At 50.3% G+C, this 14,048-nt stretch overlaps 1 protein-coding gene and 1 non-coding gene across 3 annotated transcripts in view; both read left to right on the top strand.

Moving 5' to 3' along the window:
- Positions 1–5,727, top strand: part of MYL9 (myosin light chain 9) — a 7,288-nt gene extending 1,561 nt beyond the window's left edge. Inside the window, exons 2-4 of one of the 2 annotated variants that reach the window (XM_007447745.1) lie at positions 1,247–1,456; positions 3,887–4,048; positions 4,947–5,727. In XM_007447745.1, coding sequence (XP_007447807.1) covers positions 1,273–1,456; positions 3,887–4,048; positions 4,947–5,119 — 519 coding nt within the window. In that variant the 5' untranslated portion in view covers positions 1,247–1,272 and the 3' untranslated portion in view covers positions 5,120–5,727. Of the gene's footprint in view, positions 1–1,246; positions 1,457–3,886; positions 4,049–4,946 lie in introns of those variants that run through there. The other variant, XM_007447746.1, reaches the window with a different exon arrangement.
- A 7,435-nt stretch (positions 5,728–13,162) lies between these two features.
- TRNAG-CCC (transfer RNA glycine (anticodon CCC)) lies at positions 13,163–13,235 on the top strand. The gene has a single exon. It is a non-coding gene; the product is annotated as a tRNA-Gly (tRNA).
- The last annotated feature ends 813 nt before the right edge of the window (positions 13,236–14,048 follow it).

Genomic DNA, 14,048 nt, shown 5'->3' with positions numbered 1-14,048 from the left:
TTCAGGGAAAGAGCCCCTTGCTGGGCCTCAGTTTCCCCATCTGTACAGTGGGGCCAGCAGACTGGCTGCAGTTGCCCTTCACAGTCATTCATTAAACAAGCATCTATGAGCACCACCATGGGCTTAGGTTTAAATCGGGGGACTTAACACCAGCCCTGATTGATTGTGAGGGAGAGAGACCTTTAAGTGCTTACTGTCAAAGCCAGGGTGGGGGAACTGCTCCCCAAGGGCTGTCTGAAGAACTGGGCTGGAGAAGGAAGGACATTCCAGGGGGAAGGACCAAGAAGGAAAGCCGGGGGGGGTGTCTGGGGAGCAGACATAGATGGCAAGAGGGACGCCATGAGGGATGCCATGGCCAGTCAGAGAGCAGGGCAGGAGGGGTTCACACAGGGCCTTTGATGCCAGGCTGAGGGGCCAAGACTTGCTGGGGAAGGGGAGGGGATGGCGGGAACCCTCAAGGGTTTCAAGGTGAAGTGTCTGGGTCTGTATGCAATGGGTGAGACAGGCTGGAGGCTCGGAGGCCAGGTCTAAACAAGGGTGACAGGAAGCTGGGCTTCTGAGCCGGGGGGAGCTCTGTGCTCCTATGAGCACTGAGGAGTAAGAACAAGGGGTAGGGCCCAAATCAGGTCTATCTCCCACCCTAAGGGGCTGGTCAAGTGTGGACAGGTGGGGGGAAGGGAGACTGCCCAGAGCACTGGCCTTCCAGAACCTCCAGAGGAGGGAGGGCAGAGGGATGTGGAGGAGGAGGAGAGGGTGAGCAATGTCAGGAATGCAGGGCCGCTGACCGGCTCCTTCCTGCTGGTGGGGGCAGGGAGGCAACCCCCCTTGTAAGCCGCCGGACAGAGATGGACAGTGTAAATGCTATTAAGGCTTAAAGGAGATAAAGCACGGAAATGGTTGGCACCGAACCCGATCCTAAGTGTCTCACCCAAACAGTCACAGCAAAAATAGCTTCCTCTGTGCTGGGCACCATGCCAGGGGCTTCTTGGGCACTAAGTCAATGAATCCCTTGGCTGGGCTCTCCTATCCCATTCCCAGATGAGTACACTCACTCAGAGGTAGAGGAGGTGGTTTCAGATCACACAGGGCCAACGCGTACGCGCTGTGATGAGCTGGGTGGCAGAAGCCCCAGGCCTATGGGAGCACAGAGGCCGGCCCAGACGCTGACAGCCAAGCAAGGGCAGGCCAGAAGATTCTCTGGCCTGGGGTCACAGGAGGCTTTCCCACTTACACCCACTGCCTACAGGAAAGCCCCACACGCCCGCAGCCAAGATGTCCAGTAAACGGGCCAAGGCCAAGACCACCAAGAAGCGGCCACAGCGGGCCACATCCAACGTCTTCGCGATGTTTGACCAGTCCCAGATCCAGGAGTTTAAGGAGGCCTTCAACATGATTGACCAGAACCGAGATGGCTTCATTGACAAGGAGGACTTGCATGACATGCTGGCCTCGCTGGGTGAGCAGGGGCGGGGTGTGGGAGTCCAAGTAGGCCCAGCAAGGGCTGCAGCTGGAGCAGGCAGTGGGGCTGCTCATCCCTTACAGAACACTTCCTGTGCACTGACATGAGGCACCCACCCTGGAGAGTAGCTGCCATCACTTTCTCCATTTAGCAGGTAGGGAAACTGAGGCACAGAGCAGTTTGCCAGTGGACTTGAACCCAGACAGGCCCACTCCTGAGGGCAGGACTGCCTCAGGCAGATTTGTGGATTGGGCTGCCTGGTACCATTTCATTTAAAGAAAGGGATCAGCAACTACAAGAAAGTTTGAACTGCATGGACTTTCCATTGTACAATGGGGAAACTGAGGCCTTAGAAGGGAGGCCAGGGTATCTGCCCCCCTCCTTTAGAGGTCACCTGTGTCAGGCTCTGAGAGGCTGACTCCAGTGGTTTCCCCAGAATCAGAATCAGAGCTGAAATGGCTCAGGAATCTAGTGTGTCTCACCATTGCTCAGATGGGGAAACTGAGGCCCAGAGGCCAGGCCTCCAGACACCAGCCCCCAGCCTGTGGCTCTGCTTCCACATCCCTCCCCATGTGCTAGCCACAGACAACCACCCTCAACCCAAGTTCCTGGTGCCCCCTTCATCCAGGTGAGAGCATCTGGGCCAGACACTGGCTGGGGGAGGGGGTGGTCTCTGGCAGTAGAGGCAGCAGCCTATGGCCAGATAGGCCTGAGTCAGTCCCTGGCATTGCCCCTCACAGCTGGGCAGTCCCACTCTGTGCCTGTCTCCCCTTCTGTGCAATGGTGACCGTGGCCATTGTGTGCACCCCCAGGGTGTCTGGTGGGAGGAGCAAGCAATGTAGAGAGAGCAGGAGGGCTGACGTCACACGCTGCCCCCACGCTCGGCACCACATCCCTCCCAGCTTCAGGCCAGACTCAACTGAAGGCTCCCTCCCTGAGGAGGTCACCGGCAGGAAGGAGGACTGAGGCCTGGCGAGGGGAGCAGCTGTGAGTCCCCATGTCACAGCTCTTCAGGCCTCAGCCATCCCATGGGGACAGAGCAGAGTGTGTGAGGCTCAGAGGAGACAGGGACATGAAGACTCCTTTCCATTTATGAGGCAGCGCCTGCACCCAGGGCCCTCAACCCCAGAGACTTGATGACAGTCCTGGGCATCTACCCAGAAAAATCCTCACTCCTGTTTGTAGCTTGTGTCAGTGAGTCCACAGATCAATCATGGCCTCTGGTTAAGACCATCATCCTCTGGGAATTCCCTGGCAGTCCAGTGGTTAGGACTCCACAATTCCACTGCAGCGGGCATGGGTTGGATCCCTGGTCGGGGAACTGAGATCCTGCATGCCGCACCGGCATGCCCAAAAACAAAAAAAAAAGGAACATCATCCTCAGGTTAAAAAACAAGAGCAGGGCTTCCCTGGTGGCCCAGTGGTTGAGAGTCCGCCTGCCGATGCAGGGGACACGGGTTCGTGCCCCAGTCCGGGAAGATCCCACATGCCGCGGAGCGGCTGGGCCCGTGAGCCATGGCCACTGAGCCTGCGCGTCCAGAGCCTGTGCTCCGCAACGGGAGAGGCCACAACGGTGAGAGGCCCGCGTATCACAAACAACAACAAAAAAAAAACAAGAGCAGCAAATAATAAAATAATAACAAGAAGCAGCTCTGCAGGTATTATCTTAAATCTCAAAGCAATCCTATTAGGTAGGTGTGATTATCATTCCCACTTTATAAATGAGGAAACAGAGGCTCAGAGAAGTTAAGTAATCTGCCCACGGTCACACAGCTACTAAGTGGTAGAGTTGGGATTTAAACCAGCAGTTGATTCAAATCCATAGGGCCAACGCCAATCATTTTCTGCCCATTTTACAGCCATTGCCTTCTTCACCTTCACGATTCTCCTCAGAGGCAGGGGAAACAGGCCTAGAGCTGGGACTTAAACCCTAGCTTGTGTGGCACCAAAGCTCACTGTTTTAACTACTTTCGAAACTGTGCCTGGGACCTGGGGCCTGGCTGCCTGGCTTCAAATGCTGGCTCTACTCCTTACTCGCTGTGTGACTAAGGAAAGTCCTAACCTCTGGGCCTCAGGTCCCACACCTGTGAAGGGGGATAGGACCGCTGACCTCACAGGTGGTGAAAGTTAAAGCGATAAGGCACATGGAGCACGGGACGCAGTGAGCGGTCAGCAGATGGAGGCCCTTATACTTCAGTGAGCATTACCCGTGGCGGACATCCAGACCCCAGACCTGAGGAGGAAAGTGGTCAAGGCCACCTGCCAGGAGAGCGGGGAGGGAGCAGTCAGAGAGCCGGCCGTCCCAGAGAGATGCTTTACAGTTTACAAAACGTACTGTCTCCTGTCTGTGGGGCCATGAAGGGAGGGGACAGGGAGGAGGGAGGGGACGGGAGGTGACAGCAGGCACAAATGGCCCTCCCACCACAGGGAAGAACCCCACAGACGAGTACCTGGAGGGCATGATGAGCGAGGCCCCAGGGCCCATCAACTTCACAATGTTCCTCACTATGTTTGGGGAGAAGCTGAACGGCACGGACCCCGAGGATGTGATCCGCAACGCCTTCGCCTGTTTCGACGAGGAGGCCTCAGGTGGGCAGCCTCTGGATGGAGGCCTGGACAGGGCTGGGCCTGCACACCTCCCCCAGGGCACCCCCATGTATGCCGGGGGGACCCGGCCGCACTGGGACTTCAAGTCCCCTTGCCCCCAAAGGGCAGAACAGAAATCACCCATTTCTGTTGCCAGAACTATAAAAGCTATGCTACTTTCTTGTTTTCTCCCCTAAATGCGAGACTAAAACAGCCCACATCCACCAAGCTTTCCCATTTCCTAGTTCACCTGTTGGCCCAATGCACTAGGCCTCTGCTTTCTACCCTTCCAGACACCAAACCATTTCAGGCCCTCTGGCCAACAAGGTACAGAAACCAGCCCCCATCCTCAAATCTTCCAAAGGGCTTCTATCTCACAGCTGGTTTCTCCCAGGGACAGGCCAGAGCAACGCTGGCAGTAGTTGCTTCAGCAGTTTCTCAGGGGCCACAGGCACACCACTGGCCTAAGCATGTTAGAACATTTTCCTGACTGCCATCACAGTCCCCTACCAGGTTGGCATATTTTCATCCCCATTTTCCAGATCAAACAGGCAAAGAGAGGTTAAGTAACTTGCCCAAGGTCACACAGCTAGAAAGAAGGGGGCGATCAGCATTCAAACTCAGGCAGTGGAACTCTGGGGCTCAGGCTCTTAAAGCAGGACATAGCCAGCACCGCCCCCCAGCCCCAGGTCCCCTGCAGAAACACCTCACCGACAGTCCCACGGCGGAACTCTTCCCTATGGGCCCTGGCGACCTTGAACTGAACAGAGACCAGGGCTGTGGCTTTTCCTGGCCCCTCTGGGGTCTGAAAGGGCTGGTGGGGGCCCCGGGGGTAGAGGGTGTTAGGTGTGTCCTGGCCCAAGTCCCTGTCTCATGGCCCTGGCCCTGCCCACCCCCCCAGGTTTCATTCACGAGGACCACCTCCGGGAGCTGCTCACCACCATGGGCGACCGCTTCACAGACGAGGAAGTGGATGAGATGTACCGCGAGGCACCCATTGATAAGAAAGGCAACTTCAACTACGTGGAGTTCACCCGCATCCTCAAACATGGTGCCAAGGACAAAGATGACTAGGCCAGCCCAGCCCCCCTGTGCCCAGGCCCGCGTCCCAGTCACCTGCCCCCTCAGACACTGTCTGCACTGGCTCTGCCCACAAACCCGCGAGCCCACAGGCCCCCCTCAGAGGATCCTCTGAGGGGTTAGGGTCCCAGCTCCCAGTGGAGAGAACAGGCTGAGAGAGTGCAGTGCCAGGCAAGGGGCAGAGCCAACGTGAGGCGGGGGTTCCCCCCGTGACCCTCCAAGGAAACCCCACCTTCTTGGGAACTGGGCCAGAGGCTGGACCTGGAAGCACCAGGGGAAGGCCCCTCAAGAGAGCCCAGGCCTCGGCTGTTGCCCGCCCACTCCCAGGCTGCTCCCCACGGGCAGGGCCCTGCGTCCTGGTCTGGGACACCACTGCACGTGCAACCCTGTGCAGGGCATGAAAACCCTTCCCCAGCCACTGCCACAAGCACGCGAACCTCACCCAGGCCCCCTCTCAGAGGACAGGATGCCAGTCCTGTCTCCTACACCCTGCCCAGCCACCAGAACACGCGCCACCCCGCCGGGAGTGTGCTCCAGAAGATGCATGTAGGGTGGGTGTTTGTCTCGGCGAGGCAGAATGTCTAATAGAAGGCTGAGCACTGCCTTTGGTCTGTGTGTCTGTGACTGGGGTGAAATAAAGGAGCCCCTATGCCCCAAACACCCTCCCACCCTCTCCTTCCAGCCCCCTGGGCTGCCCCGATCCTCTCCAACCCGGCCCCTGGCCCAGGGAAGGCTCAGCTGAGACCAGACCAGCAGTGGGGAGCAGACAGAGGTGCTGAGGGGAAAATCCCTCCTGGGAGGGAGAGGGCAGAGTGGGGAGGACCCACAGGAATCACCACAGCAAATCCCAGCGGGGGGTCTGGGCCTCTGAGGGGGCAGCAGTCAAGGTCACAGCGTTCAGGAGCACAGCCTGGATCTCCAGGGTCACTCAGGTGGTCCTGGAAGAACAGAGGCTTTGGGAACAGTGAGAAGGGCTCATCCCATTAGCTCAGGGATGGAGATGAGAATGAATGGATTCCTTGCGGGCAGCTCCAGGCAGCTACCAGGTGTGTTCTGAGCTGCACCCGCCACAGCTGAAGGGTCAGTTCAGCCACACGACCAGCAGCATAGCAAGCCAGAGCTTTTCACATCCCACACGTGCAAGAGACAGGCAGGACGGCATCCCTGTTACATCTGAACGATGGGGAAACTGACCACGGTGCCTGGAGCATAAGAGGAGGGGAAATAATGGTTGAATGAACAGAGAGTCAATGGGGACAGGGACTGCCTGAGGTCACCCAGTGGGTCTGGGGCAGAAAGAGAGCTGGACCTTGGCCTCTGGACCTTCCATGGGGCTCAGGCCAGGGCTGGACACATCCCACCTGACCCCAGCAGGGAGCAGGTGCTGGACCCTGCTTGGTCCTGCTGCCTTCCCTAAGGGTCACCCAGAGCCAGCCAGCCACAGTGCATGACAAAGGTCTGAGATCAGAGCCAAGGGAGCACTGAGCACTACGGGGATCCTGCACTGGCCCAGGAGGACTAACCTCCCACAGGCCTCTGCCCCTATCGGGGCTCCAGGCCCCTTCCAGCCGAGCCCTGGTCAGAGCCCCATGAAACCCCTCCTCTTGCCTCCAAATTGAGCCCCACAAGTACCTGATCACAACTTTAGATGGAGCCAGCCCCAAATGAGTCCCAACCAGGCCCAAACACTCCCCAGACTCAGTCCCAACCACACCGCACCCTTGATCCTGACCCCAGACTGTGGGCCCCGAGCAACCCTCGCCCCAACCCCACGCTGAGCCTGGCCACCCACTCACTGCAGCCAGCTCCCAGGACTCCCAGAGCACTGGCCTGACACCAGGGTCACAGATCACTCGGCGGGGCCACTGTGGCACCAAAGGCCTTCCTGAAAGAAGGCAGGGACATGCGGTCAGGAACAAACCTCGATCCCAACCCCCAGTTTTTTTTTTGGTTTTTTTTTTTTTTTGTGGTACGCGGGCCTCTCACTGTTGTGGCCTCTCCCATTGCGGAGCACAGGCTCCGGATGCACAGGCTCAGCGGCCATGGCTCACGGGCCCAGCCGCTCCGCGGCATGTGGGATCTTCCCGGACCGGGGCACGAACCCGTGTCCCCTGCATCAGCAGGCGGACTCTCAACCACTGCGCCACCAGGGAAGCCCCCAACCCCCAGTTTTGTCACAAGCCTACTCCCCCTCTATCCCAGAGAGAGAAGGCTTCACACCCAGGTGTGGGTGGGACAGAACCAGTGCAGCCTCACTGGTTTCAGAGCTGGCCTGGGGCTCACAGGACCCAGGGGATGGGAAAAGGGAAGTGTTCCGTGTGGAAGGGCAGGCCAGCAGGCCAGGGGGAATCTGCAGGAGCCGCTAAGAGGGAAAGGGTGTTGCAGGGAATGGAAATGGCCTGAACAAAAGTCTGGGAGCAGGAGTGCATGTGGCACATACTCAGGAGCCAGGGGGAAGGCAGTTTTTCACTCATTAATTTATTAACATCTCACAGCAGCTTTTTAGAAAAGCAGCAGCAGCAGCTAATGTTTTATTTCTCACAGGCAACATTTAGAGGTAACAGTGAAGCACCCCCAGAACTTTCAAAGTCTGGCACAAAACTCAGCACACACACACACACACACACACACACACACACACACACACACACACACACACACACACCAGTGGATTTAAATGCATGAAGACTAAATGCTTCTGTAGGGCTAAAGAAACCATAAGCAAAGTTAAAACCAAATACAGATCAGGAGAAAATATTTGTAGCGTGATTAATAAAAAATGTCAATGACACTATTCTATAAAAAGAGCTTCAACCATTCAATATGAAAAAGGCAGGGAGTCCCCTGGCAGTCCAGTGGTTAGGACCTGGTGAGGGCCGCCAAAAAAGAAAAGACAATGGTAGGAAAAAATGGGCAAATAATATGAAAAGAGAATCTCAGAAGAAATATAAACACTTAATAAACATGTTTTACTTTATTTATTTTATTTTTGGGCCAAGCCACACGGCTTGTGGGATCTCAGTTCCCTGACCAGGGATTGAACCCAGGCCACGGCAGTGAAAGGCTGGAATCCTAAACACTAGGCCACCAGGGAACTCCCTTTTTTTCTTTTTCTTTTTTTTTTTTTTGCGGTACGCGGGCCTCTCACTGTTGTGGCCTCTCCCGTTGCGGAGCACAGGCTCCGGACGCGCAGGCTCAGTGGCCACGGCTCACGGGCCCAGCCGCTCCGCGGCATGTGGGATCTTCCCGGACCAGGACACGAACCCACGTCCCCTGCATTGGCAGGCGGACTCTCAACCACTGCGCCATCAGGGAAGCCCTTAAATGATTTTTTAAAAATCAACTCCTGTTCATGTTAAAATTTCTTAGTAAATTAGAATAGAGGAGAATATCCTTAACTGGATTAAGAATATCTACGAAAAAAAAGCTGGATCAGGGGCTTCCCTGGTGGTGCAGTGGTTAGGAGTCTGCCTGCCAATTCCCGGGACACAGGTTCGAGCCCTGGTCCAGGAAGATCCCACATGCTGCAGAGCAACTAAGCCCATGTGCCACAACTACTGAGCCTGTGCTCTAGAGCCCGCAAGCCACAACTCCTGAAGCCCAGGTGCCTAAACCCCATTCTCTGCAACAAGAGAAGCCACTGCAATGAGAAGCCCACGCACCGCAACAAAGAGTAGGCCCCGCTCACCGCAACTAGAGAAAGCCCTCATGCAGCAACGAAGACCCAACACAGCCAAAAATAAAAAAAGAAAATTTAAAAAAAGAAAAAAGGGCTTCCCTGGTGGCGCAGTGCTTGAGAGTCCGCCTGCCGATGCAGGAGACGCGGGTTCGTGCCCCGTTTCGGGAAGATCCCACATGCCGCGGAGCGGCTGGGCCCGTGAGCCATGGCCGCTGAGCCTGCGCGTCCGGAGCCTGTGCTCCGCAAATGGGAGAGGCCACAACAGTGAGAGGCCCGCATAACGCAAGGAAAAAAAAAAAGAAAGAAAGAAAAAAAAAAAAAGAAAAAAAAAAACTTTGTCAAGATGATTCTAAAATTTATATGGAAGAGTAAAGGGCCACAAATTACCAGATAATTGTGAAAAAGAAGAGTGAAGAAAAGTTGTGCCTTCTAGATTTCAGGGCTTAGTATGAAGCTATAGTAAACAGGACGGTGTGATATTGGTGGAGGGATAGACAAAATGATCAATGGAATAGAATAGAGAGCCCAGGAACAGACCCACACATTCATGAAACTTGTTATATGACATAGGTGGCAGATCAGTGGGGAAAGGAGGGACTCAATAAATGGAGCTGACACTCATCAAAGGGGCTACAATGAAAAAAACCCAGTACTACACATGGATGACAGTAAGAATGGAGAGCAACTAGAATTCTCACAAAGTACAGGAGACAGTGTAACAGGTATAATCTTTTTGGAAAACTGTCTGGCAGCATCTATTAAAGCTGAACATACATCTGCCCCATGACTCAGCAATTCCACTCCTAGGTATGTTCATATCCAACAGAAATGTGGGCACTTGTTCACCAAAAGAGAGCTGCAAGAATGTTCACAGCAGCACCACTGTAATAGCCCCATACTAGAAACAACCCAATCTGCCCACAAACAAAATGGACAAAGAAATGACAATGAACTACAGCTACATGCATCAATGTGGATAAATCTCACAAATATCAAGTCAAGCCAAAAAAAAAAAAAAACAGACACAAAGGAGTACACTTTTGTATCAGTCAGGATTCAGTCAGGGGGACAGAAACCACACTGGTTATTTCAACAGAGATTATTTAATATAAATAATTGTTAACTAGGTATAAAGTTTAATTAAGTAACTGAAAGGTTGAAAAGAGAACTCAAGAAATTTGAAAATATGGGTGAATTTTTTTTTCTGAGGAAGTACAAGAAACAACAGAAAATTTGAATAGAGTGATTCATATCAGGAAAATGAAAATAAGGGAATTCCCTGGTGGTCCAGTGGTTAGGACTCTGCGCTTCCACTGCAGGGAGCGCAGGTTTGATCCCGGGTTAGGGAAATAAGATCCCGCTAAAAAAAAAAAAAAAGAAAATGAAACAGAAAATACCTGCAAATCATATATCTGATAAGAGACTTGTATATAAAGAATTCTCACAACTTAATAAAAAGATAACAATCCAGTTGTAAAATGGGCAAAATATGAATAGACATTTCTCCAAAAAAGATATACACACAGTCAATAAACAAATATAAAGATGCTCAACATCATTAGGGAAATGGACTGTAATGATAAGAATAAAAACAAAGAACAGCAAGTGCTGGGGAGGATGCGGATGCAGAGGAAGTAGAACCTTCATGCACTCCTGGAGGAAAAGTAAAATGATGCAGCTGCTTTGCAAAACAGTCTGGTAGCTCCTCAAAAGGTTAAATACGGTTACCACATGACCCAGTAATTCCACTCCTAGTACATACTGAAGAAAATGAAAACATCCACACAAAAACTTGAACACAAATCTTCAGAGCAGCATTATTCAAAATAGTTAAAAAAAATAGTAACAACCAAGATGTCCATCAACTGATGAATGGATAAATAAACGTGGTATATCCATGCACTGGAAATTTTTTTAACATCTTTATTGGAGTATAATTGCTTTACAATGGTGTGTTAGTTTCTGCTGTATAACAAAGTGAATCAGCTATATGTATACATATATCCCCATATCCCCTCCCTCTTGCGTCTCCCTCCCACCCTCCCTATCCCACCCCTCTAGGTGGTCACAAAGCACCGAGCTGATCCCCCTGTGCTATGCGGCTGCTTTGCACTAGCTATCTGTTTTACGTTTGGTAGTGTATATATGTCAATGCTACACTCTCACTTGTCCCAGCCTACCCAGCCCCCTCCCCATGTCCTCAAGTCCATTCTCTACGTCTGTGTCTTTATTCCTGTCCTGCCCCTAGGTTCATCAGAACCACTATTTTTTTTTAGATTCCATATATATGTGTTAGTATACAGTATTTGTTTTTCTCTTTCTGACTTCACTCTGTATGACAGACTCTAGGTCCATCTACCTCACTACAAACAACTCAACTCAATAATATCCCAGTGCATAATATCCCATGCACTGGGATATTATTCAGCAATAAAAAGAATGAAGTATTAGGGCTTCCCTGGTGGCGCAGTGGTTGAGAGTCCGCCTGCCGATGCAGGGGACACGGGGTCGTGCCCCGGTCCGTGAAGATTCCACACGCCGCAGAGTGGCTGGGCCCGTGTGAGCCTGCGCGTCCGGAGCCTGTGCTCCGCAACGGGAGAAGCCACAACAGTGAGAGGCCCGCGAACCACAAAAAAAAAAAAAAAAAGAATGAAGTACTGATTCATGCTACAACATGGATACACCTCAAAAAAATTACACTAAATGAAACAAGTCCATAACAAAAGACCACATATTGCATGATTCTATTTATATGAAATGTCCAAAATAGGCAAATCTACAGAGAATAAGGTAGATTAGTGTCAGCCTAGGGCTGGGGTAAGGACGGTGCAGAAGGAGAGTGAAATTAGATTATGCTGGTGGTTGTACAACTCTTTAAATCTACTATAATTAATTGGGCTGTATACTTTAAATGGGTGAATTTTATGATATGTAAATTATATAGCAATAAAGCTGTTAAAACAAATAACTAGTCCAAAAAAACCCCTCTTAAGCTAACATTTTTGTAAAGCTTAGTTGTTGTTGTTGTTTTTCTCTTCAAAGGCTAGCATATTTAAACTGCTAAACTTCCATTTCTTTGTTTTCTTGAAATTTTTGTATTTCCTTATATTTATGTAAGCCCCATTCGCTCTGATAAACCAATCAAGACAAACCTTAAATTTAAGAGGTATAACTTGACTTATTAATTAACATTCTGTGGAGGTAATAAAATATTTCAGACTCATAGAGAAACACTGAAAACTTTCAGCTTCAGTTCAACAACCTCAGCCATGTGCCAAAATAAACCAAAAAAACACAAAAACCCACTGGCCTGTATCTCAATGGGCTGCTCCTTTCAATACTTTCTATTTCTCTCAATATTTTCTTAACTGATTTGAGCTCACAAATAATAAGCAAACTATCAAAAAAAAAGAAGACTAACAAATCAGATTCTCCCTCTTTTCCCACTGGATAGAGAACAGACCCCCAGTGTCCTGACAGAGATCAACAAACAGACCATAAAACCAACTGTCAATCATTGCTGGCCATGAGAATAGCCTGAACTAAAATAAAACAGAGTCAGAAAAAAAGCAACCAAGAAAAAAGAAAGTTAAAAAAAAAAAAGAGACGGTATGAGGGGAGAAACAGAGAGTCAGTGAAGGTAAAGTTTTATTGACGCTTAAAATTCACACCAGGCACCAGAAAAAAAGGTGTGCCTTAAACAATCCACGAAACTCCCTTCACAGACAACAGCTTAATTGGCTCTTAAGTCCACAGGTAAATTAAGTCCACAGAGCATCACAGTGGGATGCCCTGCAAAACTCAAAGCATAGTGTTCAAGAAATTAGACATTGCGCAGAATACCTGATCAGGACTACTCAAAACTGTCAAGGTCATCAAAATCAAACTGACACATTTGGAAACAATCCAAATATCCTTTAAACAATAATCGGGGACTTCCCTGGTGGCGCAGTGGTTAAGAATCCGCCTGCCAATGCAGGGGACACGGGTTCAATCCCTGGTCCAGGAAGATCCCACATGCCGCGGAGCAACTAAGCCCATGAGCCACAACTACTGAGCCCGTGCGCCTAGAGCCGGTGCTCCACAACAAGAGAAGCCACCGCAATGAGAAGCCTGCTCACCACAACTAGAGAAAGCCCACACGCAGCAACGAAGACCCAACACAGCCAAAAATAAAAAAATAAAAATAAAAATAAACAATAATCGGATAAACAAAATGTGGGTTGTTCATCCAATGTAATGCTATTCATCAATAAGAAGGAACAAACTGCCTACTGATACACACACAACAGAGAGATGAACCTCAGATGCATTATGCTCAAAGGAAGAAGCAGATTCAAAAGGCTATATCTTGGACTTCCTTGGTGGTCCAGTGGTTAAGACTCAGCGCTCCCAATGCAGGGGGCCCTGGTTCGATCCCTGGTCAGGGAACTAGATCCCACGTGCCGCAACTAAGACCTGGCACAGCCAAATAAATTTTTTTTTTTTTTCTTAAAAAGGCTATATACTATATGATTCCACTTGTACGACAGTCTGAATATGACAAAACTATAAGACAGAAAACAGCTTAGCGATTGCCAGAAGCTAGGGGTGGGAAGAGAGATTGACTGTAAAAGGGACATCATGGAATTCTGGAGGTGGGGTGGGGGTGGGGACGATAGAACTGTTCTCTGTCTTGATTATAGTGGTGATTATATGATTGTTTATGTTTGTTAAAGCTCATTTTTTAACTAACACAACATTGTAAATCAACTATACTCCATTAAAAATTAATTTTAAAAAACTCATTTTTTATTTTTAAATTTTTCTTAATTTTTATTTTATATTGGACTATAGTTGATTTATCAATACAATGTTGTGTTAGTAAAACTCATTTTTTAGAAAGGGTGAATTTTTACTATATTAAAATGAAACAAGAATTAATATCTAAAATATTACAAGAAAAAGTTATAGAATCTAATAGGCGAATGAGCAAAGTGTATAAACAGGAGATTCACAAAAGGGGAATTTCAACTAACAAGAACAATATATCAGTCTCACTGGTGTCCAGAAAGCAAAAGCAAGAGACCACTTTATACTCATCAGATTGCCAATCAGAGAGATGGATAATACCGCACATTGGCAAAGATGGAGACAAAGGGGAATTCTCATACGCTGGGTGATCAGGGATGGACTGGTCCCCCATGCGGGACAGCACTTGCCAGTACTTGTGAACAAGTAAAGCCCCTCCAGCTCAGCAACTCC

The sequence above is a fragment of the Lipotes vexillifer genome, unplaced genomic scaffold (assembly GCF_000442215.2).
Source record: "Lipotes vexillifer unplaced genomic scaffold, Lipotes_vexillifer_v1.1 scaffold397, whole genome shotgun sequence".
Classification (NCBI taxonomy): domain Eukaryota; kingdom Metazoa; phylum Chordata; class Mammalia; order Artiodactyla; family Lipotidae; genus Lipotes; species Lipotes vexillifer.
This window is presented reverse-complemented; position numbering and strand designations above follow the sequence as displayed.